Source organism: Buteo buteo, chromosome 24, assembly GCF_964188355.1.
Source record: "Buteo buteo chromosome 24, bButBut1.hap1.1, whole genome shotgun sequence".
Taxonomy (NCBI): domain Eukaryota; kingdom Metazoa; phylum Chordata; class Aves; order Accipitriformes; family Accipitridae; genus Buteo; species Buteo buteo.
Window position 1 is genome coordinate 10,436,092 of NC_134194.1, and position 24,198 is coordinate 10,460,289.

A 24,198-nucleotide genomic window follows, 5' to 3' on the forward strand; every position below is an offset into this window, starting at 1 on the left:
ATTAAGCAGCACAGCGATGAGCTCCCCTTCGCACCCCGTTCCAACCATTAGCGGGCATGGTTAATGGTTGGACTCGATGATCAAGAAGGTCTTTTCCAACCTAAATGATTCTATGATTCCCCAAGAGGGGCTCCGCGGCAGGGCGAGGATGCTCCCCGGGAGTGGGGGGACCCCACGGCCCAGCCCGGGGGGCAGGCAGGGGCCTCCCTGCCACAGGGACCCGTCCCATGGCAGGGACGACCCCAAGGACACGGGGACACCACGGTCGTGGCTCCACTGGTCTCTGCATCCACCGCAGCTCCCAGCTGGGAAAGTCATTTCCACGAAGCATCGGGCACCGCAGCCCCCTGCCCAGGGGGTCCTCCAGCTCATACTCCCCCCCAGAGCCCAAGGACAGGCCTTGGGCAGTGTGATTTTGGACCTCCTCTCCTCCCTCTGGTGCCTCCCTTTCCCCAGAGAAAGACCGCACAGCTCCTCGGTGTTGCTGCAGTTTCATAAAAACATACATAAATATATTTCCATTTCTTTAACAGAGAGCAAAGCTGCACAGGCACCTATAAAACACACAGTCACTTCTCCACCCAGCGCTCCCTGCACAGGTCGTAGAAAACATATAAAAGGGGGGTGGGAGAAAGAACAAGGCTGCAGGTGAAGCAGGGGTAACAGTGCCGCGCAGACCCTCGCCAGAGCGCAGGGAGCTGCTGGGGGGACCTGCTGGACCCCTGGCCTCAAAACTTGCGCCTTCTCCGGCGGCAGCCTTTGGTCGACTGCTGGCTGCCCAAGCGAAGAGCCACATGCGGCTCCGAGTCCACCATGCAGTCCGTGGCTTCTGAGGAGATGCTGGGTTTTGCAGGGGAGACGTCGAAAGGAAGGTGCCGAAGGGAGCTGTAGCTGTCTGCCACCGGCTCCCCGGCTCTGGCTGAGAGTGTGGGAGGGGACTGCTGGTCTCCTACTCCAGTGAGGGGGGTCCCCGCATCAGCACCTGCAACAAGAGCACACGTCAGCCCTGCCTGGCCACCCTCCGGCGTAGGCCATGGGCAAGGGGAGGAGGGTGCTGCTGAGAGCATTTCTCCCCATCTCCTCCTGTCCTTGGATCCATGGAGGGAAGCACCGTTGTGCAGGCAGGGACAGCAGCATGCTGCCACCCCCCAGAAAGCTGGGCAACTCTTGGTGCAATGGTCCAAAGCACACCCCTACCCCTGCGAGGGCTCTGGGCGCTGGCACAGGTCCATTGAGCACAGGCAGGGATGTGTGCAGCCAACTGGGGCATGTCAACAGCCAGCTAAGCCCACAGCCTCCTGCTCTGCTCAAGAACAGACCCCTTCTTCAGGGGGAATTGGCCATCCCAGCACAGCCTAGGCCAAGCCAGGACTGAAAGGGGAGAGCTGGGAAAGGGCAGCCCTGACCCAGCCAGGCAAGCACAGAAAGCAGCTTCCCACCTGCAGACTTGCTCTCCGAGAGCTCCAGCATCCTGAGGAGTCCCCTCTCCTGCCTTCCAACGTCCTGCCAAGGAGAGGAGAACCACTGTCACACTGCCGTCAGGAGACCCCATAGCCAGGGTGGCCCTGTGGCCACACGTTCCCTCATCCCACTGGGTCAGGCTGGGCACAAGAGGGAACACTGCATTTCCAAGAGCCTCCAGCTGAGCATGGCCAGCTGCCAACAGGAAGGGCAATGCCCCCTGCCCAGCCTGACTGGTGCCCAAGCAGAGGCAGCTGAGAGAAGTTAATCAAGCAGATCCCAGTAAGGAGGGAGGCCATGGTGCAAGAAGCCACCCCCAAGGCCAGCCAGCGAGCACGGGGCTGTGACAGAGAAATGACATCCCACAGCACTGTGCCTCCGAGGGCAGGCTCTGTCCTGCTCTGTCCGAAGGTACAGGGGGCTTGGTGCTGGAGGGAAGGGCCTTCTTCCAGAGCACAGCCAGATGAGGAACACACATCTTGTGTCCCCTCTCAGCTCCTGGGAAGATGAAGCCATGTTGGTCACCCAGGCTAAGGGAAGACCACTTAGCCTGGCTGCTTTGAGCTTTTCTGGCCCAGCAAAGTCCCCTCTCCTGGCTGCTCCCTACCCCCAGAACTGCTCTAGAAGGCATCCCAGCTGCAGAGTGGAGCTGCACAGCACCCCAAAACGGGCCATGGCAGGAACCCGCAAGCCCAAGAGTGCCACTAGGAAGCTTTCCAACGGGCCAGCCTATGCTCAGGCATGACCTGCTCCCCCGGTGAGCTGCCACCTCTGGACAAGGCAGGGCCAGAGGAAACACAAAGCCTTGCCGAGCCATCCTAAAGAGCCACCTGGCGCCAGCACCTTTCCCCCATGCCCTCTGTCTGTGCCTGCGTGCAGGACCCTGCACGCCAGCTGGCTGTGGGGCACAGGGACAGTCAAACAGTTCCCACAGAGCCGGTCACATGCAGGAGCAGCCGTGCCCTGCAGTACTCTGAACCACGCAGCACTTGGCTGTATCCCAGTCAAAATCATCAACCAGAAATCACATCATTTGCATCTGAATCCCCAAGGGCTGAGGCCTGTGATGGATTTAAGGGATTATACGAAACTAAGACATCATGTTGCATCTTCATGCTGAGAATCACATTTCTGAACGGAGGCAAAGCTGCAGCAGTAGGGCTTTGCCTGCAGGAACCAGCGGGAAGGCCTGGGAGGACCCTCTCTGTGCTCCCCCAGGACTGCCACAAGCAGGAAGAAGTACAGTGGGGGCAAACACCTGGCAACTGACTGTGAGCCAGCTGCTACCCACGCTCCTGCCTCCCACCTCCTCTAGCAAGATACATCCCCCACACCCAGCACACCTCCACCACACTCGCTCCCCCACATTTCTCCTGGGATGCTGCTGTTTGCTCCCAGCACTGAGCGGTTCTCCCTGCTCCGGCTCTGAAGCCCTCCCCATGGGAAAGGGCTTGTGGATAGAGTCAGATGCGCTTGTCACCCTGATACTATCCCTCCACTCCATCTATATTCAGCCAAGGAAGCCTGCAGGACTGAGGCACACTGTCTGGCAGCGGGACAGCCCTGGCTGCCTGCCTGCTGGAGAGGTTACTGGCAGCTCTGCTGGATTAGCTCACCTCTGGGACTGGTCCATGCTCTTGCAGAGCGTCGTGGGAAGGAGGGCAACGAGTTCTCTGGCCACGGCGGCCCACAGGGGCAGGCAATCCTACACCAGGTCAGCTCATCCCATCAACCAGGGCAACAGCTCCTGCTGCCAACCCAGCCCCAAACCCAGCGCAAAGCAAAGGAGATGGTCTGCAGGGTTGCCCCTCACCTTGGCGCTTCGCAGCCTCCTGGTTCCCTGAGCTTGCCTAGCAGCCTGAAGGCAGCTGTCCACGTGCCTCTGATACTGCAGCAGTGGCACCAGTGACTTACAGAGGTAGCACTTCTCACACCTGCCAGGCAGCAAAGGACAGAGCACTGCATTAGGATTCGCCCTGCACTGGGCTCCCAGCCACCAGCAGTGACTTTCCTCCTCCAGGCCATGCCACAGAGAAGACATGTCACCAGATTGGGTCTCGCTCAGTGGGGTCAGGCAGGCACCAATCGCAAAGACTGAGTGATTATCAGTTTTTCCTGCCTGTTCCTCTCTATCCTGCTGCTGCAGCAGCGGGATGGTAATCAAATCTGCTCATCTAACTATCTCAAACACCACTGATTTCTCCCCAGACATAAAGCACCCTGTCAAAATCCACAGAAATAAAGTGCGAGGGCTTTGCAAAGGGGAGCTGAATTCTGCCTGAAAAGCAAACCAAGTGTGTTAAATCAGAGAGACATTTTACCAGGGCTGGATGAACTTGTCTGACTAGTAAATCAAGTCTTTCTCTGCACTGTCTCCATTTTACTTCATGCCATGTTGGGAAAGGAATGCAGAGTACGCACTCCTGCTGGGGGGCTGGCACAGCGTGTTCCTCAAACCCCCTCATTTGTGTAGAAGATGCCCAGGCTCACACAGGACAACCAAGCATGCTTGGAAAGAAAATTATCTTGGGTGAAAGGAGATGAAGGTCAGGCGTGGATTTACACAGCTACACTTGCTTCCACACCAGCTCTCGTCAGGGACTGAACCATGCAGAAGAGGGCACCAGTTCTTCAGGAGGGGAGCATCCACCTGGGGAGCTATTCAGGAATGGACCATCTCCAAGAAGAGATGAGCCCCCAGGGACCAGCCCCAGCAGCGCTGTGTTCAGTCTGATAAGCAGTACTCGCTTAGTAAAACTCACCCCAGGCTCTAAAATGCTGTATGGAGAGACCCCATCAAGCAAAACTCTGCAGTACTTTTCCCGTATTTTCTTTCCAGTCAGTGCTGATTACCCAGATAATGTGTCTAAACAGAAGCTGTCCTCTCTATAATTAGCCTAATTCCATTAGTGATGTTGCCATCCACTGTTTGTAACAGCAAAATTGCTTCCATAGCAGGGATTTTACTGTCAGATCCTCTCTTATGATGCTTTGTGTGGGTGGCAGGAGGAGGGGCTGCATGGGAAGAGATTAAACAAAGCCACTGCTATTCTGAAAGTCTAATTTAATTAAGAATATCACTACAGGTGCCATGTTGACAGCCTCCCTGTCCTAGCCTCTTCTTTTCCCAGGGTTACCAACCTCAAATCTCCCATTAGAAACTGGCTGAGTTAGCACCATTTTAGCTACAGCTCCCCCCACAGCAGCCAGAGACCACGCATCCCTGACCCGCCATGGATTGGACTGAAAGGAAATTAGTGCAAAAATAAACAATCTGAGAACAGCAAATTCCTCTTGCTTCAGTTTAAACATAGCCAGCACTGCAACAAGAGGCACCGAGGGAAGGCAATTTCTTAGGGAAACACTGCTATAAGGCCAACAGCCAGCATTTATACAGGAGTAAAGACATCCACAGGCAAGCTAGAATGGAAGCACAGAAACAATCTTGGAGGAGCAAGCATACCTACTTACTTGTCAATGTCTAAGGATGTTGGGCCGCTTTCACCACTGGCAGCTTTACTTCTTGCCTCCCTCTGACGCCGGGTGAGCACTGGAGAAAAAACAGAAAAGGTTACCTGCCATCCACCCTAAAAGCATCCCTACGCCATGTCCAAATGCAACAAATTTCAATTGCTTCCACTCAAGGCTGCAGCAGAAGTGATGGCAGAGGCAAAGAAATACTAGACTGGGATGGGCATGGTCTTCTTTCCTGCAGAAAAGGTAGCTGGCCAATTCTTTCTTCTGGGGCCATACTGAAGAAGTTACCTTCCCTGGACTCAGAGACCAGCTAGTCATTTCACACTGTAACTTATCTTCTGCCAGAAACAGCTGGATCAACAATACGTAGTTTACAGTGATTTTAAAGCCAACATGCAGCAGCGCAACAGCCTGGGAGAAGAGTTACACAGCTGCTCCAGCAGCACAGCACTACTCCCTGCCAAACTAAGCACCCGTGCCTACTGCAGGGGAGGGAGTGTGGTAACTGTGAGCTTGGGAGGAAGGAGAGCTGAGGCGGGGGCTGTGCAGAGGCACCAGCCCTTCTGCAGATGTGGTAGGAAGGGCAAGCCTTGCTGGCAAGGGATACAGCTCATGCTGGAAAGGGAAGGTTACAACAATTAGCCTACACTTGCTGCTTTTTCCACTGCCCATGTGAATGAGGGGTGATCTGTACTATTGTCCACATACAGCTCTGTGGGGCCTCTGGATGAAGATATCTACCAGGGCTAAGCATCAGTGGTGCTGCTCTCCAGCAGCAGCAGAGAAGGGCCAGCTCCGACACACGTGGGTAGCTAGTGAGATCCCGGCTGACCAGCACGCTGATGATGGGTCCAACAATTTCTGTTCCTTCAGCAAGCCCAAGCAGCACTTCCCAACCTGCTCTCCAGGCATCTGCAGGGAGCACATCGGAGCGTTGTCTCTTTCAGTCAAATTCCTCTCAGCGTATTCCTGTTGACGTGCCACCAGCAAAGATCCTCAGGGAGCATATCAGATAGCTTAGCTTGCTTCACCAGGGACATTCAAGATTCCAGCTCCAAAACACATGTCACAGTAAGCACTCTTGAGCAAGCTGGCTAAAGGGACAATGCAGGGAGCTATTTTACAGCCCAGTAACATTGCCTCCCATACTCTCATTAGAAGAAAGGTCTGAATCCAAAGTATAGGCACGACAAACCTGTTATTGTTGGCACATTATCTGCGATAAAGAAAGGGGGACACAAATTTTGTACAGAACAAAGGGAATCCTTCAGTTTTAGCAAAACCCCATTTCCAGAGTGTTAGGCAACGCCAATATCTATCCATGATGCTGATACAACACAGCCTTTTCCTTAGTAACAATCACTGATCTGCAGCCACGACCAGCAAATGCACTGTGAGATGCTCAAGAGCTGTTGGGGCTGACGGGAGACATCCACGCTGAAGAAACAAGCTTGAGCGTTTCCTAGGATGTGGGTATCGTCTCGTAGGCGATGACTGATACCAACGGCTCATTTCTCACAGGCACTGAAGCGGACGTCTCTCTTTAACTTAGCCTGGTCCAGATTCGAAGTGGCAGCCTGACTAGGAGGACTGATAGCCACGGCTGCCCCCCTGGCCATCCAGCCTCCCAACAACCCAACTAACATGTGCATTTGACAGCATGGTGAAAGCTGCTCTCCAAATCAGCGTGCACTCGTTAATATTCCTTTAACACCATCTCGGAAGCCTCGTGCACCAGCTCAGGTGTTAATCAGTGCTATTTTCTTCCAAAAGCAGTGAACACATCTGGCATAATGGGCCCATTAGAGATGTCTGGGACCAGCTCTGTAGCTGCCCAGGGGAAGACCCCCAGCTGTGCTGCTGGAAGCAGAGGCACAGGAGAGAGAACAGGGCCAGCTGGTGAGGCACGACCCCTGCCAAAACACACCAGCCACCCACAGGAAGGGGGTTCAGAATTTGGGAAAACATTTGCCGTAGGGAAAATCCCCACCACAGAGCAGTGCTGACCCGCTGTGTGACAGGAGCCTTGTAACTCTCCCAGATGCAATGCTCTTTGCTGGGTCAGACACACTCTGTAGCCCAAGAACAACCATTTCCCTGGCTCGGCATTTCTTCTGGTTGACAAGTCATCCTTGGCCTGCTTGGCTCCAGCTCACACCCTGGGGAAGAAGAGCAAACTCTCCCCAGCACAGCCCCGCTATCAGCACGTCCACCGCAGGCACCTTCTGGAGCTGCCAGGTCAGGTCAGCACGTGAAGCTGAGAGGCCATAGTCACCAAGCTCCTCACCTTACTGCACAACCCACCTGCAGTTCGACCCACCAGCTTCCTCCTCATCCTCACTACCAACCGTACCACTTTTTGTGCAGGATCCTGTTAGTGGCAGGCTCGCCAGCATCTTGTCCTTTCTCAGAAGTGTTGAAGCTTTCCTCTGCACCCATTCTGTTACTCTTTCTGCTGTATCAGTGCCACTTCTATTGATGTCAGGAGCTTTTTAACAGCACCAGTGCTGCTGCTGAAGACTGACAGCTGCATCAGGTTGCATTCGAGGCTTTGGGAGGAAGGGATATACCAAATCCTCATTTTCCTGAGCTCACTTGGGAATTGAGAGGTTGGAAGCATATAGATGGATGGCAAGAGGAATAGACTGAGACCAGCAGATTCCTGCATTGGCAGCAGCAACAGGCCTTGGATGTGGTGTCTCCAGAAGAGAGTCCCTCTCACACAAACGAGCCCTTCAGCTGAGTGCATGAAGGAAGAGAGAGCTGGCATAGCACTTCCACAGCTCCACTCTTCACTTGGAATTAATACCAGTCACTGAGCTGGAAAGCCAGGACCTGAACCTTCCCCAGCCTGGTATAGTAGCTAACACAACAGCAGGCTCTTCTTTTATTTACTCAGACCACAGGAAAATGGAAATTCATGATCAGATTTTCATACTGCCCAGGTATGTGGTGGTCTGGGCATTCAGCCAGGGCAACCATGTACATACGTAGGGGAAGTAACTCATCTTGCCCAGCTAACTCATTTGAAAACCTGTCCTTAAATATCAGCAAGACTGAGCTGGCCTCCTGATACATAACACTGAAAGACTTTGGTGCATGATTAGAAGAGGGAAGAAGAGAAGTAAAACCAGCAAGAACCCATCCTTTTGTAATTTTAAAACGAAAAAACACTGACAGCTATAGTCTGCAGGACTGCATAATCTGCAATTCTAGAGACATCAGGAGTAAATCCAATTAATAAATCCAAAGACAGACCAGGAACCCCTGACCCAGTGCACCAAAGGAAAACTGAAGCCATCTTTTCTTAACAAATCGGGACATGGATTAGAGGGCAGAGCTTTGATTCTCTCTTGCACAAGGCTGTTGCTGTGCTCTCAAGGAAGCCAGCAGCCAGCCAAGAGCACACAGCACTGCAGCAGTAGAGAACAGCTGCTGGACCCACACAGGAGCTGGCATTTGCTTCAGAAGACAATTCTTCCACCTCTTTTTTCTCCCCATGCATTAGCTTTACCTATGGATTTTGTGCTAGTGATGGATGCCAAGGTAACAGCCCTGGAAACAGAGTCCTTTTGTACCTGCACAGCTGTGCTAGGTTACTGTCTGGCCTCTGCTCAGAGCTAAACATCATCCCTTCCTATTTGACCCAAACCCCACTGACCAGCCCATCAGCTGAGACCTCTCTGGGTGACTGCTGCCTTTGCACAGCCACTGGGAACCAGAACGAGGTGCCCTGCAAGCCAGAGCCCCAGCAGCAGGCAGGATTCTGCCCCACATCACGTGCTGCTCCAAGTCCAGGAAGCCCATGGTCCTGCAAAGAGTCCTGGTGCAAACAACACAAGCATCACAGACTGTTATGGCTAATAAAGCCTGGTCTCTACAGGGAAAATACTAGAATAACTGGCAATATAAAACCCAAATTATTGTGATTTTGTCCCAAAACCATTGCTCTGCTTAGAACCATTATTGTAGACCAAAATCCCTTTTATTCCAGGCTAGTTTTCTTACAGGGGGATTGTTCTGAACAAGCCAGAACAGCAGAGTAGCAATTCCAAAATAACTACCCTTACAAACATCCCCAAGGAGACCAGTCTGGAAGCAGAGTGGAGAGGCCAGCCTTGAACTCCGTCCTGCTGAAAGCCAACACCAAAGGAAAGAATAAATTCCCTCACACTGCTGAAGAATTCAAAGCCTTTTCCTGATCACAGTCAGGATTCCCCAGGATCAATGGATATACTCACAGTCCAGCCACACCAGGGACCCAATTACCACAGGGCCAAAGACATTCTTGCTAAAAGGCATACTAAAAATTCCGCTCCATTTTGTAGCACAGATAAGACCTTTATCAGTGTTGAGGATGGGAGAGGAACTGTGATAATTTGCAATTTGCCTGAGCTGAACGCTTCACATTAGTAGCTCGTTTCTGCCTGTAGAGAGAACTCCCCACCAAAATTAAGCACCGAGCAGTATCAGCTGCTACTCTGGCTCCTATTATCTTGACAGGACCCATGTCATATCCCCAAAGATATAGTATAACAGGAACCTTGTATTTTAAAACTCTATCAACTCTGCATTAAGATTACATGGTGAAACTTCCTCCTGCTAGAGGAATGCAGGAGTTACAGTTCTTGTACTAGCTCTGATTTGCTCAAATTGCTTAAACATCATAGATTTAGGTTGCATTTAATAACCCAGTATGTAACTGAAAATTATATATTCACAACCTGAAAAGTTAATCTTATTACAAGCTACTACTTTGATATTACCTGACATTGTGCTAACACAGACTTTACATTTCAAGCAGCAGCTAAAACATAACTTATTGAATATGTTGATAACCAACCAGTATATTTGTTCACTTAAGCTCCACAAAGGTTGGCTATGGAAAACTGATACGGAGAAGACTGCAAAGAGGATTAATATGGGCATTCTAACTGTGCTTCTATGCCTCACTCTTCACATGAAGGAGAAAAATCCAAACTCCCAGATCGATAGCTATCATTTTGTAATTTTAGAGGAACAAGAGGGAAACTTTTCTGCAATCCGTTGCAGCTGAACAAGCCATTTTTGCAAATACAGATGTCAGACTCATTGCAGAGTGCAGGCCGTACTTGGAGTGGTACAGAACATTCTCCCTTCTCGAGAGCCCTGAAGGATGCGTGGCTCAGGAGTCTGCCATTTTCTACCACTGGCAGATTCTCTGCAGGTCCTCAACAAAACACACAACAAACATGTCTTACAAGTACTGCTTGAAACATCCAGAGCTAGATCCTGGGGTAATATTCACACATTTTCCAAGGGACTAATAATGTGATTAATTACAAAGTTGATCAGAGAGAATATGTCTTGGTGCTGGAAACACAGGAACCTCCGATAACACTCTCCTGCCCAACTTGGAGATAGAACAAGGCAGAGCGAACAAACCTTCCTACATGCCACGCCATGCACCAAAACCCTGAGAGGGACAAGACTGCAGCACCTGATCACAAGTAACAGGACAGGGCTATGAGCACAAAGAGCAAACACACAGAAGCAGCACTTGGCAGACCTGGACCGTCCTCCTCTCCCACGATGCCGTTGCAGTACATGGCATGCAGCTCGATCTCCGTAGCTGGAAAGCCTTGATCACACAACGGGCACGACACATGGTCAGCAGCTGTAGGACTGCACTCAGACACAGTCCTGCCAGCATCTTCATCTCCACCAGCCTAAGGAAGAAGAAGAAAAAATTAGCCAGACAGTTAATTGTGCCGTTTCTCTTTTTTTGCTAGGTGCAGAGCTCTGTGCTGTCTGGTAGCTACTCACCCTCCCACAGACTCAGTTTTTCTTGGAAAGTTTTATTCTCCCTTCATCACATACTGGTCAGAAATAACATCACTGGCTGAGTAAACTGTGCAGCACTAATAACTAATTCTTCTTCCAAAGGCAACATGTCCTTCTGAATCATGGTGAAACCTCCCTGCACAGCCATGCACACCATTTGAGGCAAACATCACCTGTACTACCGCGGAAAAATGGCGAAGCTTCCATTAATCAAGAAAGCTCAGAAGCGAAACTGATGGAAAATTCATGGGGCAAAGCAAGAGTTCAACACCTGACTTGTGCTCATCAGTTTCTGGACATGATCCACACTACACAGGCGGCACTGTCTGGGAACACAGCTTCCCCCAGGATGAAAGGAGGCTGCTGTGCTCTTAGGGAGTCTGGAGAGATCACTGGGAAGCTCCTCCTCTCTAGAGGAGGTGGCTGAAGCAGTCACCAGAGGGGACACAGATCAAGGAGAGAGGCAATACCATTAAAAATCCATGTCACACAAAATTACTAGCAGTGGCTTTTTGCCAGGGCAAAATGTCACAGCCCATGTTTGTTCTCCGGATGCCATTAACACTTACTGATACTCTTTCTGCATTGGTTACACAGCTGCAAAGGTGCACCGCTACCCACCCGCGGAGATACAGCCTGCTCCCTACACTACTGATGTTCCCAAGACACAGCAAACTGCTGCCATCTCACTCATAACTAGATCTCCGCCTAGTCAGCCTTGCTACAAGATTTCTCCACATTTAAGAAAGAACCTTTCCCTCCCTGCAATGATTAAAAAAAGGTATTTAAATATTAACCATGTAGAAGAAACCTATAGGAAAATAACATAGGAGAGTTTTCTGTTCTTAGGGCTAAGCAGTGACATGTAGACAGTATGCAGCAAAACTGCTGTCTGCTTCCTTCCAATGGTATAATTTCAGGGAAGCAGTAATTGAGGTCAGCCAAGATGCTCAGTGCTACTGGAGTGCTTTGTTGCATTACTCAGTTTATTACTTGCTTTTCCAAATGAGGGTCTGATCCTGATTTTTATGTCCTAAAGGGAAGGAGGGTGCTTTGTTGACTCAGAGGAGCTCTGCAAAAAATTGCAGGACTGGGCCTTAAACTGAGAATCCAACTCACAAAATGCATTTCTCCCAGACACCAGCTGAAAGGCTATGGCACCGATCCCCAGGAACACCTCTCTCATTTCCAGGGAGGCTCTCTGCCCTGGATTTCTGTGGAGGAGTTGCCACAAGAGTTCCTCCAGCTGAACACAGGCTGTTGAAGTACATCACTTACAGCATTAGCACTCGTACCCCGCTCTCACATCTCAGTGTCACTACATCTTGTGAAGTCCTCACCGTGGGGCGTCACATAGAAGAGCCGTAAAAAACAAGATGTGTCAAATATGAATGATCAGATCAACCCGCATTATCCTAGTCAGACAACACACATAAAAAATATGATGGGAAAAGCAGCAGGCACTGCTCCTTCTAGCTACCATTTTTAAAGCAATCTTAGATCACCAATTCTGCACACCCTGCCCGCCTACATTCAGTGGTAAATTACTAATTTTAAATGGAAATGCAACATTTTGTAACAAAAGACACCACAGTCCCAAAACCGCTTGTACAAAATCTTGCTGTAACAGTCTAGAAAAACCTCAGCTGCAGAACCAATCACCCCAGTCAGAGGCAGAGACTGTTGCCTCTCCTCTTTAGCAGAGGAAATTGCCTACAAGACATAGTACTTGCAGCCAACAGCCAGCCAAGAGCAATGCTAGAGGCTGAGCTCAACAACAAGACTCCTGTGTCCTGGCTCAGCATCTGCTAGGAAGAAGTCAGTCCCAGCGGTCTACGCTCACTTCATGCTAACTGCTGATGCACATGGAAGCTGTTTCTGCTGTCTTCCTGGAGGGCTGCAGGCTCTGGACCGGTACCTGCTGCCAACGATAATGTTGTCAAATAATCCCTAGGAAGCCCCACTGTACCGCTTCCAAACACTGGGCTGATCACCTTGTGCCATCTAGCAAAGGTGTGAGACCCAGGGCACCCTCTGCAAAGCACAAGGGACAAGACAGTGTCCTGGCCACAGCCAAATGGGTCATGAACATGCTTTGGTGGCTGCGGCTACCTGGCTCAGCACAGGACCGCCGCCTCTCCCTGCTACACTCTCTAATTGTCTAAGCAGTGCTTTGAGATACCTGCAGAATGAAAGGCACACGAGAGCAGAAGCTGGTTTATTAAGAGGCCTGTGACAATGAGACACTGGAGCTGCAGACACACTGTACAAGCTGCAGACTCCCAGAACGAGCTTTCCACAAATGAATCCTCTTGTCAAGAGCTGTACGATTCTGTATTCATGTACCCTGCCAGAGGAGTACTTGGCAACCCCTTTGATATCGCTCTCTAAATTAATAGACAAAGGGAGTTTTATCAGAAGCAGGAACTGAAGTCAGATGTCGGTACAGCGACAGCTGCAAAGCAATTGCTGCACAGGTGTGACAACATGGGGAAAGGAGCCACACAACAGTGCACATCTGCATCAGGAGGTAAGAGGATGGCCCTGCCACTGACTCACTATTGCTATTAACTATTACTGCACAGAAATCAAGATTCCTGGGCTCAGGTCACTCTGCTTGGACTGCAAACCACCACCAGCCCTCAACGCTCCAAAGTAATCTTTATCCTAGCCCAGTCTCTGGGAGAACCTCTCCTCTCAGCTTCTTGGAGATTGTCTGTGGAGAACAAACACCAAAGTTCAGAGGACTGTAACAGGGAAAAGCATGTCACAACACAAGTGACTGAGGTTTACCAGGACTCCCATCACAGCTCCTGGGGTCCCTCTGCATCGCCGACCATCACAGCACTAAACCTCTGAGTGTGGGCAAGCAACAGCGCTGCTGTCCGCACTGATGGCATCCTCCAGCAGCAGTGTGCATGGTAGAAAAGAACAAGCTGGAATTGATAAAAACTCTCCAGCTACAGGACCGAAAGGCTCCAAAGCAGCTGCACGCAGCCCCCAGCCAAAAGGGACTGGAGTTATGACACAGTGAAGAAAAGTGAAGAGCGAAGTGTTTGTGAGGATCCCAACAGCAGAAGCCCAAGCTCCCAGCTACCCAAAGGCAAACACTAGCACAGCCCAGCTGAACCAAGGTCTAGACAGCAGGACTGGAAACAGGACCCTTCCCCAACTCCAAGCTCTTTTACCTGCATAGGTGCATCTCTGCTGCCCAAGCAGAGCTCTTCTCTCTCCACCTCAATAGTTTCCAGTGGACTCGGCTGGGTCTCTACAGAAAAACACCACCATGTCAGCGCAGGTTTGCAGCCCCTAAACTATCTCCTCACTTGATGTAACATGGCCCATTTCTTAACAGTGTTTTCACAGCTTCAAAACATTTTTTAGATTTGCCACAAATGTTATCAGACAACGTGCAACAACACAGCCAGATGAGGGGTTAAAAGTCACAGCACAGTGGTGTGAGGACAAAGCCACCGCAGCTTTGCGGCTTCATGGGGAGTGAGACTAGACACAGGGAAAGCGTGTGGGACACTTGCTGGGATAGAGACAAAGCAAGAATAGAGCTCTCCCTTGCGTTGAGACAAACAGAGCTCCTGTTCTGCGGTCTGCCTCGCAGTCGCACCTTCTTCAGACCTCCACGTCTTCCTTAGCAACAAAATATGCCTCCAAGTACCACCATGACCCCTCTCTCTCTACAGCTGCTCATAAGCAGGAGTGGTCTCTTCATTAATTTTCTCACTTAAAACTCTGGACTGGAAAATCTCAAACATGGTAGGAGAGACCAAGGAAGAAAACCTCAGTTGTCCCAAACATGTTTAATTAATGTAAGACAAAAATTATTTCAGCTCTCATGCTTTACACATATCTCGAAACTGAAAAATCTGAAAACTTCTTGATTGCATTGAAGAGACCACTCCTGACACCTTGTTTTGAGTGATCGCTCCATACTGATGTACATCCTAGTGTCTCTTCAGCAGCAAGTCCCCAGCAATCTCTGGTCACAGAACTGTCTTAGAGGAAATGGGTCCAAAACCAGGGAATCAAACTAAATTACCTGGAAAATTTCAGCCCTGACAAACACAGCTGGGAAAGAAATCTTATTTTGTTCAAATAACTTGAAAATTCTCTCTTCTTCTCTGAAATTTGTAAGTGTGCAACTTTCAGTGCAAAATTCAGAACATTCTCAAGTGCCTCTTACCTGGACAAACAGAGATCTCTTCTTCAGCAGAGTTTTCTGTGGCAGTATCTGGGCTCCTTTTACTGCCAAGTGGGGTCAACATGGAGATGCTGTTCAAAATATAAATATAACATAAATATCCAATCCAGTAGGTGACAGCCACACCCACCTGCCTCACGCAGTTCATAACAGCGGACGATGCCATAATTTCCAAGCGGTCAATATCTGATAGCCAGAAATGACCAGGACAACAGTGAAATATGGGTGTAAAATGCTGTCCTAAGCAAAAACCCCAAAGGGAACATTTTTTTCTTCTAGAAGCCCTTGACAAAAAGGCACGACAGGTCACTACCTCATGTCAGGGGAGCAAAAATACCTGCTCACAACTGTGGGACTCTCTTGATCCTTTCTACTCTTATAAGATTTGAGAGTTGTGCAGGTACCAGCACCATGCTTCTTTCTGTCTGAGGAAGGAAATCCTCAGAGAGGAAAGACACAGACTTGCTTTATCCTGCATTACCCTCTCCCTCCTCACACTGCTAATTTTCTTCCTTATCGCTGTGCACAGCAGCCAGGAGCAGCACGGATGCAACACAAGGCAAGGCTTCCCTGCAGCAAAGTCCTAACAGCATTACCACAGCGGTTCCTCTGAGCAGCACCAGGTACTGCTCCTCTCGTTTTGACCTTCGGATTCCTCCTTTTTTTTTCCTCCCCCACACTGCACAATGTCTTTCCCAAACAGGAAGGCATTGCCGAGTAAGTCTGGCACCCATGCTGACACGCTCCGCGCTTTGCGTGGCTTTCTGATTAGTCTGATCAAGTATGCAAGAACACACTTTAAAAACATGAATCCTCATACTGACAAATAGAAGATTTATTAAGCTCAACCACAGGCCTTACAGAGGCGAGAACAGCCACTGTTGATTTATGATAAATAACAAAATTCTGATAGGAAATCACAAGTGGCTTTTCTCTCTAAATAAAGCATCTCAAAGCATTTGTTATGAATCCAGGCTGAGCATGTTTTACTCTGTGTCCAACATCAGGGCTCACTTCAAAAAACTCACACAAAACAACTTGCTATGACATTTATAAAATGGGCTAATCAATTTGAAGTCAAACCACATTTCTTGCTACACCAACTATCTCCCAGTAACAAAGCCTATAATCATTTATTAAAACCCCAATCTAACGTGCTCTGCACAAAGCATAAAGCAATCAGGCAGAGCGGCCCGCAGAAAGCAAAGGAGCCTCTTCTCACTGCTGCCACTTCCTAAACTGCTTCACTACCTCCAGACAGCTCAGAGCTGTGTTTTCCTATTAAGCACGGCTGAGGCCAGCCGGCCAGGGTGCCTGAGCCTTACCCGAGAGAGGACTGCATTTGGCAAACTACCAGGAGCCAGATGGCAACACTTAATGTGCACAAAACTGCGAAGACCGCAGCCATTTCTTGCCTTGCTGCAGATGTGCCAGCTGCTCAAGGAGGTACCGCAGCACCCAGGTGCATCCCGGCCCCTAGGGGGGCAGCCAGGAGCTCCTGGGCAGCTTGGGGAATGTCCCAAACTAACCCCATGAGCTACACCAAGCAAGAGAGGTCCCCCTCTTTTCATATGCAGCCCTGGCCTCTTCTGCCTTAAGCAGGCAGGAGGCCAGCTCTGCAGAGTGCACACCTCGGTGCCTTCTATGCAAGCACACAAGCTCAGACCTCAGCTGTCACAGACTCATCAGCCTCAGCAGCAACAGCAGCCGCAGGTTCCTCCTGCTCCCCAAGGCGAGCTTTAAGCTTGTTAGCAAGGTGCAAGCAAGAGGGATTTTTCATACTCTGCATATTGATATTAACTGCTCAGGCCAAATGCTGTTAGATCAGAAGAAAGTTGGCAGTTTTGTTCCAAAGCAGGTTTAAATTATAAAACCCAGCAAATTAAAAACATGACATTATCTGGCCTCTCTTGTAACTTGCTCCTTGAATCCTCTCCCATTTGCCCTTCTTCTCCCACAGCCTTTGCTGCAGAGTTGCACCCACAGGAAGGAGAAGAAAAAAAAAAAAAGAAAAAAAAAGGAAAAGAGAAGTAAGCTTAAATCTGAAGAAAATCATGTTGACTTGTCCCACACCTGTCATCTGCTGAAGTGGCTTTTCTGGAGCACTGCACTCTATCTTTGGCTGATAGGCAGTGCCGTCTGGCTTCCCCCCTCCCTTCTTTCCTCTTCAGCAGTAAGGCAAGAACATAAAAATACACACAGAAATCCAGTAAACCCTCCACCATGCTGCCTATGCGCCTTCCCAGACAGACCACGTGATGGAATCGCTATAACTCACCTTCAGCTCACCTACCCATCTCCACAGCTTTACTGCACCATGTCACATTAGCTTCAGAGGGCAAAGATCAAGTCCTCCTACTTGTACAAGGATGCACCTTGCACGTTTTATAAAGTAACTGAGCTCTTCTCCCCAGTTGTGTCCCACCTCTCTCCCACACTGCTCCAAAGCCATGTATTTCCAGGAATACCTAACAGCAGCAACTGCAGACAGCCTTTCCAGCAAGCCCTGCTGCCAGGCCCTGCAGCAAGCCCTGGTGAGACTGCACCCCAAAATACTCCAGGGAGAGCGGAAGAGCCCACATCACCAGAGTGAGCCCGTGAGCCCCACACTCTGAAACCACCCTACTCACCTCTGTGCAACTTGCATGGGTTCCCCATCTTCATGCACATCCTCTGCAGGCAGCACCTGGGAGGCCTGGAAAGGAAAATTCTGGTATTATATAAAACAATGTACACAGCTAACCGGGATCTGCTGGGTCATCAGATTCTGTCCATGACACTGCATCCAGTCTGTTATGTATTTTTTTTCTGAAAATGGCTAAGTATCCATCCTGAACTAGCCAGCTTTTTCCCTCCATCACTCCTTTTGGTAAGGTGTTTCAGCAGCTCCCTGCAATAATGCCTGGCAGCACTTTTTGTTACCTTGCCAACCAGACATGTTCCTGGACCGTCCATGCCCACTCATTCATGCCAACCTTGTCCACCACTGTCCACAGCCTCTGCCTGTTCCTAGCATCTACCCTGATGAACTTGTAGGCAGCAACCATAGCTCTTCTCCATCTCCATTTGCGCTGAGCTAAACCACCCAAGGATTTTAGTGTCCCCTTGCACTTCAAGCCCCCCAGCAGCCCTCATCTACTCCAGTTTAAAATCTATTTGCCTGAGCCAGAATGACCTGATCAAATGGTACAGCTGATGTTTGACCACAAGCAATACTGTTCTGAAATTCCTTACAGATAAGATGTGTTGCATTTTTCTTGACTGGGAAATCAGCTGTCCCATCAAAGAGAGGGAACAGATTAACCTGCACAATCTACAGCTGGTAAATCTGTGTGCATTTTATCCCATTTTTCATTTAGCTCTACGACTCCACTTATTCTTTCCTTTAAAATTTGTTCAAAAGCCTTATGCACTGCCAAGGTCAGGCTAACATGCCAGTCATTACCCAGATCCCTTTCTTCTTCTTCAGCCTACACGTTACACTTGCCATTCTCTAATCAGGTGGAATTACAATGGTTTATTAACAGTCCTTGCTGTCAGGCCTGCGATTTCTCATGCTAGTTCTCAAAGAAATCCAAGGGGTTTTCCTGCCCCTTCCTCGAGTCTATTAAACTCTCCGAGTTTGATTTCTACCATAGCTTTCAACTTCAGTCAGCTCCACTCCTGGATGGCTGATGTACTTCCCCAGCAAGCCCCAAAACAAAGCCTCCAGTCAGATTTCCCTAAAGTGACTCCAACCCCCAAATATTCTGTTTCATCTATGCTGTTCTTTATTTCTTCACAGACTAACTCACCATTAACATAAAATACCACACCTCCTCCTTTGTTTTTATTTCTCTTTTTCCTGAGCTGTGCATATCTCAGCAATGACTCTGCCCTAGTCATGAATACTGGGCCATGTTTCTGTTTTTCCTAGTACATATGTTTTAAGGTATGGCACTAATTCAGGTCACCAGACTCCAACTCTCCAGAATTGGGTCTTTTCCCTCTGAATCTTTTAAAGACCAAGAGTCGCCCAACCTTATTTGAAAGGCTACGAAAGAATTGATTCTATTAGCACTGAAGTGCGTTAGTGCAGGTTCACAGGCTATGAGATCTCCTGACAACCACGATTTGCTCTGTGCAAACATTCCTTGGCTGCGGGTGGCAGTTGCAGCAGTTGGCCACTGCCAGGGTGGAAGGTCTCTGCCCGCTCTGGGTGAGGGTTTCAAACCATGGGTACAGGCAGGCTCCCTCTCAAGCACGTCATTTGCACCTTCATTTCACTGGTACAACACACAGCACAAGGCTTTTTCAAGGACAGGTTTGAGTCCCCATGGATGGTTTCTAGCCTCAGCACAGCCTAAAATCTCCCACCAGCAAAGCAGCCCTGGTGGCACTGGGGGAGGCCCAGGGCAGTACAGGCAGCAGGGGTCTCCAAGCGATGCATCACACCAGCGACGCGACTGCTCCGTGCCCCTCCTTTGTCACTGCCGGTGGAATTGTATTTGATAGACGGAAAAAAATGGAAACAAGGCACAAGCAAACATCAAACATATCGATCTTGCAAGTAAGTCACCTGCACTGGCCTCAGTGTGTGACTGCACAGAGAGGTGAGAAAACGGAGCAACCTCTCAAGCTGGGTGTGATAAGGCAGATGGAAGGGCACGTAGAAATTATTTTCTCTCAAATAAATGATTGGCAAATTTTGGGCTAGGGTTGAAATGTTAAAGTCTGCTCCCCCTCTCCCTTCCTTATTTTTTCACCTTAAAAGTATCAGAAAGACTACATCCACATACATACTATGGCTCTTTGAGAGAGGTGTTGTGGTCAGGGTGAGTACATTACAAGTTCCCACTCAGCACCACTAAAACCTCTTTTCTCCCCAAGACTTAATTAGATATTAGCATTAAACGGATAATATAAAAAAAATACCCCACAATTTTCAGTACTGATTAAAAGTTCACGCCCTTCCCAGCTGCTGTAGCTTTCCAAGGGCTTTAGCGTACACCTCCATAGACCTGCAGTCACCCCAATCTTCCAGATTAATGACACCTCCGTTTCCAAAGGAAAAGACACAGAAGAAAAAAAAGCAGTTTGCCTTAAGAACCTTTCAGGTCTTTTGTATCTATCCTCAAGAAATGAAAAAGGCCGCAAGTCCATTTCTTTCCTCTGCAGGTCACCTCTAAGGCTTGTTTAAATCTGTATCTGCTAAACCCAAGCCAAAGCACTGTCATGAAAAGTCACATTTCAGCACAGGCTGCTCTGCTCTTTTTCTGCAACCAGAAAATGCAGACATGACGTTTTTCCTAAGTGTTCAATATTACAAGACAGAATATAAATATCACAAAACAAGTTAAGTATCTTTCTAACACCAGGGTAAATGATCAAATACACTTGAAAACAGGAACAACAGAGCAGAGGCTTCAGTCATAGAGAAGATAAAGTTATACAATGATCCGGGAGTGAAGTCATTATGAAAAATGAGGGTTGGAAAAGGCTGACACAAACCTAAAATACAGCAGTAATAAATACTTCATCTGACTAGCAATCTGTTTAAACTTAGCAGTGACAGAAAGCTGCCTTCCGCTCCAACAAGAGAGCCCTGATGGAGACAGAGGCTGACACCTAGCGTCTAGCAGACCCAACAAGCAAGCCGGAGAGAAGGTGCCCAATCACCAGAACAAGGACGATGAGCGCCGCTGTGATGACAGATCACCCCAGGCAGGCAGAAGACACCTGCGAGCATGCTGAACCTCTCCTGGCCACAACCGCAGGACCACAAGCACTTGCAAGGGTGAAGCACGTATGGACGCAAACAAGCATGTAGGTGCAAAAAGAAAAGGCTGCACTGCAAGGACAAAAGCCACATTTCTGTCTACAAAGGAAAATGCAGAGCTCCACACACAGCCATGGGTTTATAAGCTGGCTTGCCACAGCTGGCGGTGGTCAGCATCATCTCTGTGCTCACTACCCTGACACACTGCCAGGCTACGCCCTTTTGAGAAGGACAAGTCAGCTGGAAGTCTTTATCTCAGTGGTGCACTAATGGACAACTGCCAGGCTGCGTGATGGCCCCTACCATTTGTGAGCTGGGTATCGGCCTGTATGCTTTTCCTGTCCCTTTCACAATAAGCTGTGTGGCTAGGGGAGGAAGTCCCTGAATTTAAGAGGAGCGTTAAACAGCAGTGCCTGCTTTGCAGAAGACAAAATGGACAGAAGAGCAGGACTGCTCAACCCCTGCTCAGTGGCAAAGCTCTTACCTGGCAGTAGCTGGTGGTCGGTTCATCATCAGAAGTGGAGTTCTTCTCTTCTTCCATGCTGTGCCCTGGACTCTCTGCCTCCCTCCTCTTTGAAGGGAGGAGCCAGGTGATGCTCTCAGACTCCTTCTGCCCATCTGGGTCTCCATCTTCTGTATCATCAGCAACCCCATTCTCCCTGCTTATCTGCTCTCCTTTCCCAAGCTCATTTTGGCTCAAGGAAGAACTGGGCACAACTGGGTTTCCAAACTCCTTCTTATGCAATAGCTGCCTCTGAGCCTGCTTCAGGCTCTTCTGGTAAACCTCCAGCTGACACAAGATGACTTTGGTGTACTGGTTGGGGTCCACCCCTTTGGGGCAAAAGGGGATGCCCCAGTAATAATGCACTGTGTCTCTCGCCTCCTCCTGCTTGTGCTTCTCCTCCTCTGCATTCAGTATGCAAAGCTCAGGGGTACTGTCGGGCACCTCGTTCTGCTCTGCTTGCCCTGCAGAAACACAGACTTTGGCGGTATGCCTGGGCTGTGAGGTGTGTTTGGTTCCTGCTCCTCCACCACTCCTCCTGGGGCTGCCACACTGTTCCGTGGTCCAGCTCTTCCAGAGCACGGCTGAGCTCCCGGCACCAGCTTCTCCTGCAGAATGGCCAGTGCAGGGCAAGGACTGCTCTTTTGGTTCGTGGCTTGTTGTTTCTGAAGAGCTGGAGGGGCTTGCGAACAGTCTCTGAGGCGTCAGTCGCCAGGAGTCTGAAGTCACCCTGCCAAAGGTGGGACTCAAAGAGATGAAGTCCTCTCCAAGAGTGCTGGGTAACACGTTACTAGAATCACTTTTTGCTGGTGAGGAAGGCTTTTCACTTGACCTTGTCGCAGGCTGGCCCTTCCCCGGAGACACGATTATGCTAGATACTAGTGAGCTTTCAACGATTTCCTGGCTTAACCTCCTCAACACTACCAGGGGGCTCCGAGCGACATCCATCTGTCCATTCCCATCAGCTCTGGAGCTCTGTGAGTGGGAGCTGCACTTGGAGCGAGGGGTGTCAGGGCAAAGTGCCAGACCTCTCACGATCTCAGAGTCTTCTTTCTCGGCAGGCTGGCTTTGGCTTCGCGCACCCAGTACTTCTGCAGACAACTGAGGGTTTGCATCAGAGGAGTTTGAGGGCTGACAGCTCTGAAAAACAAAAGGTTGATTCTCCAAGAGGTGTGTTCTCTATCCACTGAGCATACCAAGGGCTCCCCCAGCACACTGGCAGCTGTCACCTGGACTGCAGGACACCCCCCGCCCTGACCAGAACTGTGTACCCCAACATAGGGGACAGCGGAGGTTAGAATTCATACACCCCTCCCACTAGAAATGGTACAAAACAACTACTCTGCAACTGCTGTAGTTCCAGCTCGTGCTGGAAATAGCTAGGCCCCCAGTAAAACCTTATTTTCTGCAGTATGGCAAAGCAAGGACAGAAAGCAACGTTGCTGAAGAACCCTAGTAAGCCTCTTCACAGAAGCACACTTACATTAAGGCTCTCAGCAATGGCCTTCCTCAAGAGCTCCTCCTCTTCCTCTTCCTGACAGTTCACTTGTCTGGCTTCTTGCTCACTCATTTTCAGGGCCAGTGCAAACTGTTCCTCTTCAGTCATCTCTACAGCAGAAGAAAAAGGATAATGTCAAGTCACAGCTGCAGGTGTATGTGAACACCCAATGTATATCCAACATGTTGGGAGAAATGCCCAAGGGTCCCACCTCCCCAGGAGGAATGCAGAGCAAAACATCTAAACCTCAGCTTCCCTGAAAAGGTGTCACCAAAACCAGAGCAGGCAACACTAAATGAAAAAGGTAAGCCAAGCCAGGAACTTCAGTTAGGTTTTCTACAGCAATCTAAACTCTGACTCCCTATGTATATTAACTGCAACAGGACATTTTATTTGCCCTCATCAAACACCACACTCTACAGCTGCAGAAAGCACGTTCAAGGAGAGAGGAAAAGGATAGACTTCCAAAGCGTGCTCATTTTTACATCAGATAGGCTCAGCAGCGAGGCAGAATAAAGAACACATCTTCTTTAATACACGTTTTTAGTAGCCAAATAGCACATCTCACTGTCTTCTGCCACACAGATACCTGCAATACCACAGGAGACCTACCCGAGAGAAAAAGAGCTACATGTTGTTCACCCGGAGCTGCAGGTGGAAAGCTCTGTGGAGGATAATGTTACTTCCTTGGTGGTATTATGGAGGATCTTTCACATGCATGCATCCCCCTTCTGCTCACATCACCACTCCACTGCATCACTAAGTCAGTCACGCATGGGAAACAGGTTTCCTACAGTTGTAACTGCTACTTCAGCAGAAAATCTCTTCCTGAAATATTCCTCACTCAGAGCAAACCAGAAGCCGAGACTGGCTATTTAGAAGGAAAGCAGTTTGTTACTTTGGAAAATGCTTATTTACTTAGATTCAATCCAACACTTTCACTATGCTTAAAATGTACAATGCCTGCAGAATGGAGTGCAGCTTGGAAAACAACTCAACAGCACTCTCAGGAGCCGAAAAATACATCTTCTCACTCGAAACAAATTGACAGATTTCCTTCAAAACCCGCTCCCTCCTTCAGGCAGAATCCTGTACGCGCCATCTCATGCATGAACCGAAAGGCTTGCTCTCTGATGGGCTAGAAGAGCTTTAAGAGATGCAATTTGAACAGGAAGGCCGCCCAAGCACAAAACATGCCTTCACTGCAGCCAGTTTTGGAGACAGACATTTCCCTGGATAAAGATGCATTCAGAAGCTGCAGGCTCCCATTTTCTAACCCATCCTCTTCCTACCAGCTGCCACCAAAATACAGCAGTGCAGTCTCCCTTGAAGCAGCCTGGGATTGCACTGGTCTTAGCACAGCCCGTGCATCACGGCACTACTGCATTGAGGTGCATCCACACAGCAGCAGGCTTTGCTTTGCCCTTCCCCCAGCTCGTTGCTAATGGCAGGCTGGTTCTTCC

The 24,198-nt window shown here is 49.5% G+C and overlaps 1 protein-coding gene across 8 annotated transcripts in view; it reads right to left on the reverse strand.

Moving 5' to 3' along the window:
• Positions 1-475: 475 nt before the first annotated feature.
• The window catches only part of UIMC1 (ubiquitin interaction motif containing 1), a 39,264-nt gene continuing 15,541 nt past the window's right edge, over positions 476-24,198 (reverse strand). For 4 of the 8 annotated variants that reach the window (XM_075056874.1, XM_075056873.1, XM_075056872.1 and 1 more), the window contains 10 exons: positions 22,721-22,845; positions 21,220-22,377; positions 17,608-17,687; positions 14,960-15,048; positions 13,950-14,029; positions 10,487-10,646; positions 4,933-5,011; positions 3,275-3,395; positions 1,440-1,503; positions 476-982 (listed from right to left, as the gene is read on the reverse strand). In XM_075056874.1, the coding sequence (XP_074912975.1) occupies positions 729-982; positions 1,440-1,503; positions 3,275-3,395; positions 4,933-5,011; positions 10,487-10,646; positions 13,950-14,029; positions 14,960-15,048; positions 17,608-17,687; positions 21,220-22,377; positions 22,721-22,845 (2,210 nt within the window). In that variant the 3' untranslated portion in view covers positions 476-728. Of the gene's footprint in view, positions 983-1,439; positions 1,504-3,274; positions 3,396-4,924; positions 5,012-10,486; positions 10,647-13,949; positions 14,030-14,959; positions 15,049-17,607; positions 17,688-21,219; positions 22,378-22,720; positions 22,846-24,198 lie in introns of those variants that run through there. The other 4 variants (XM_075056875.1, XM_075056877.1, XR_012654316.1 and 1 more) reach the window with 4 other exon arrangements.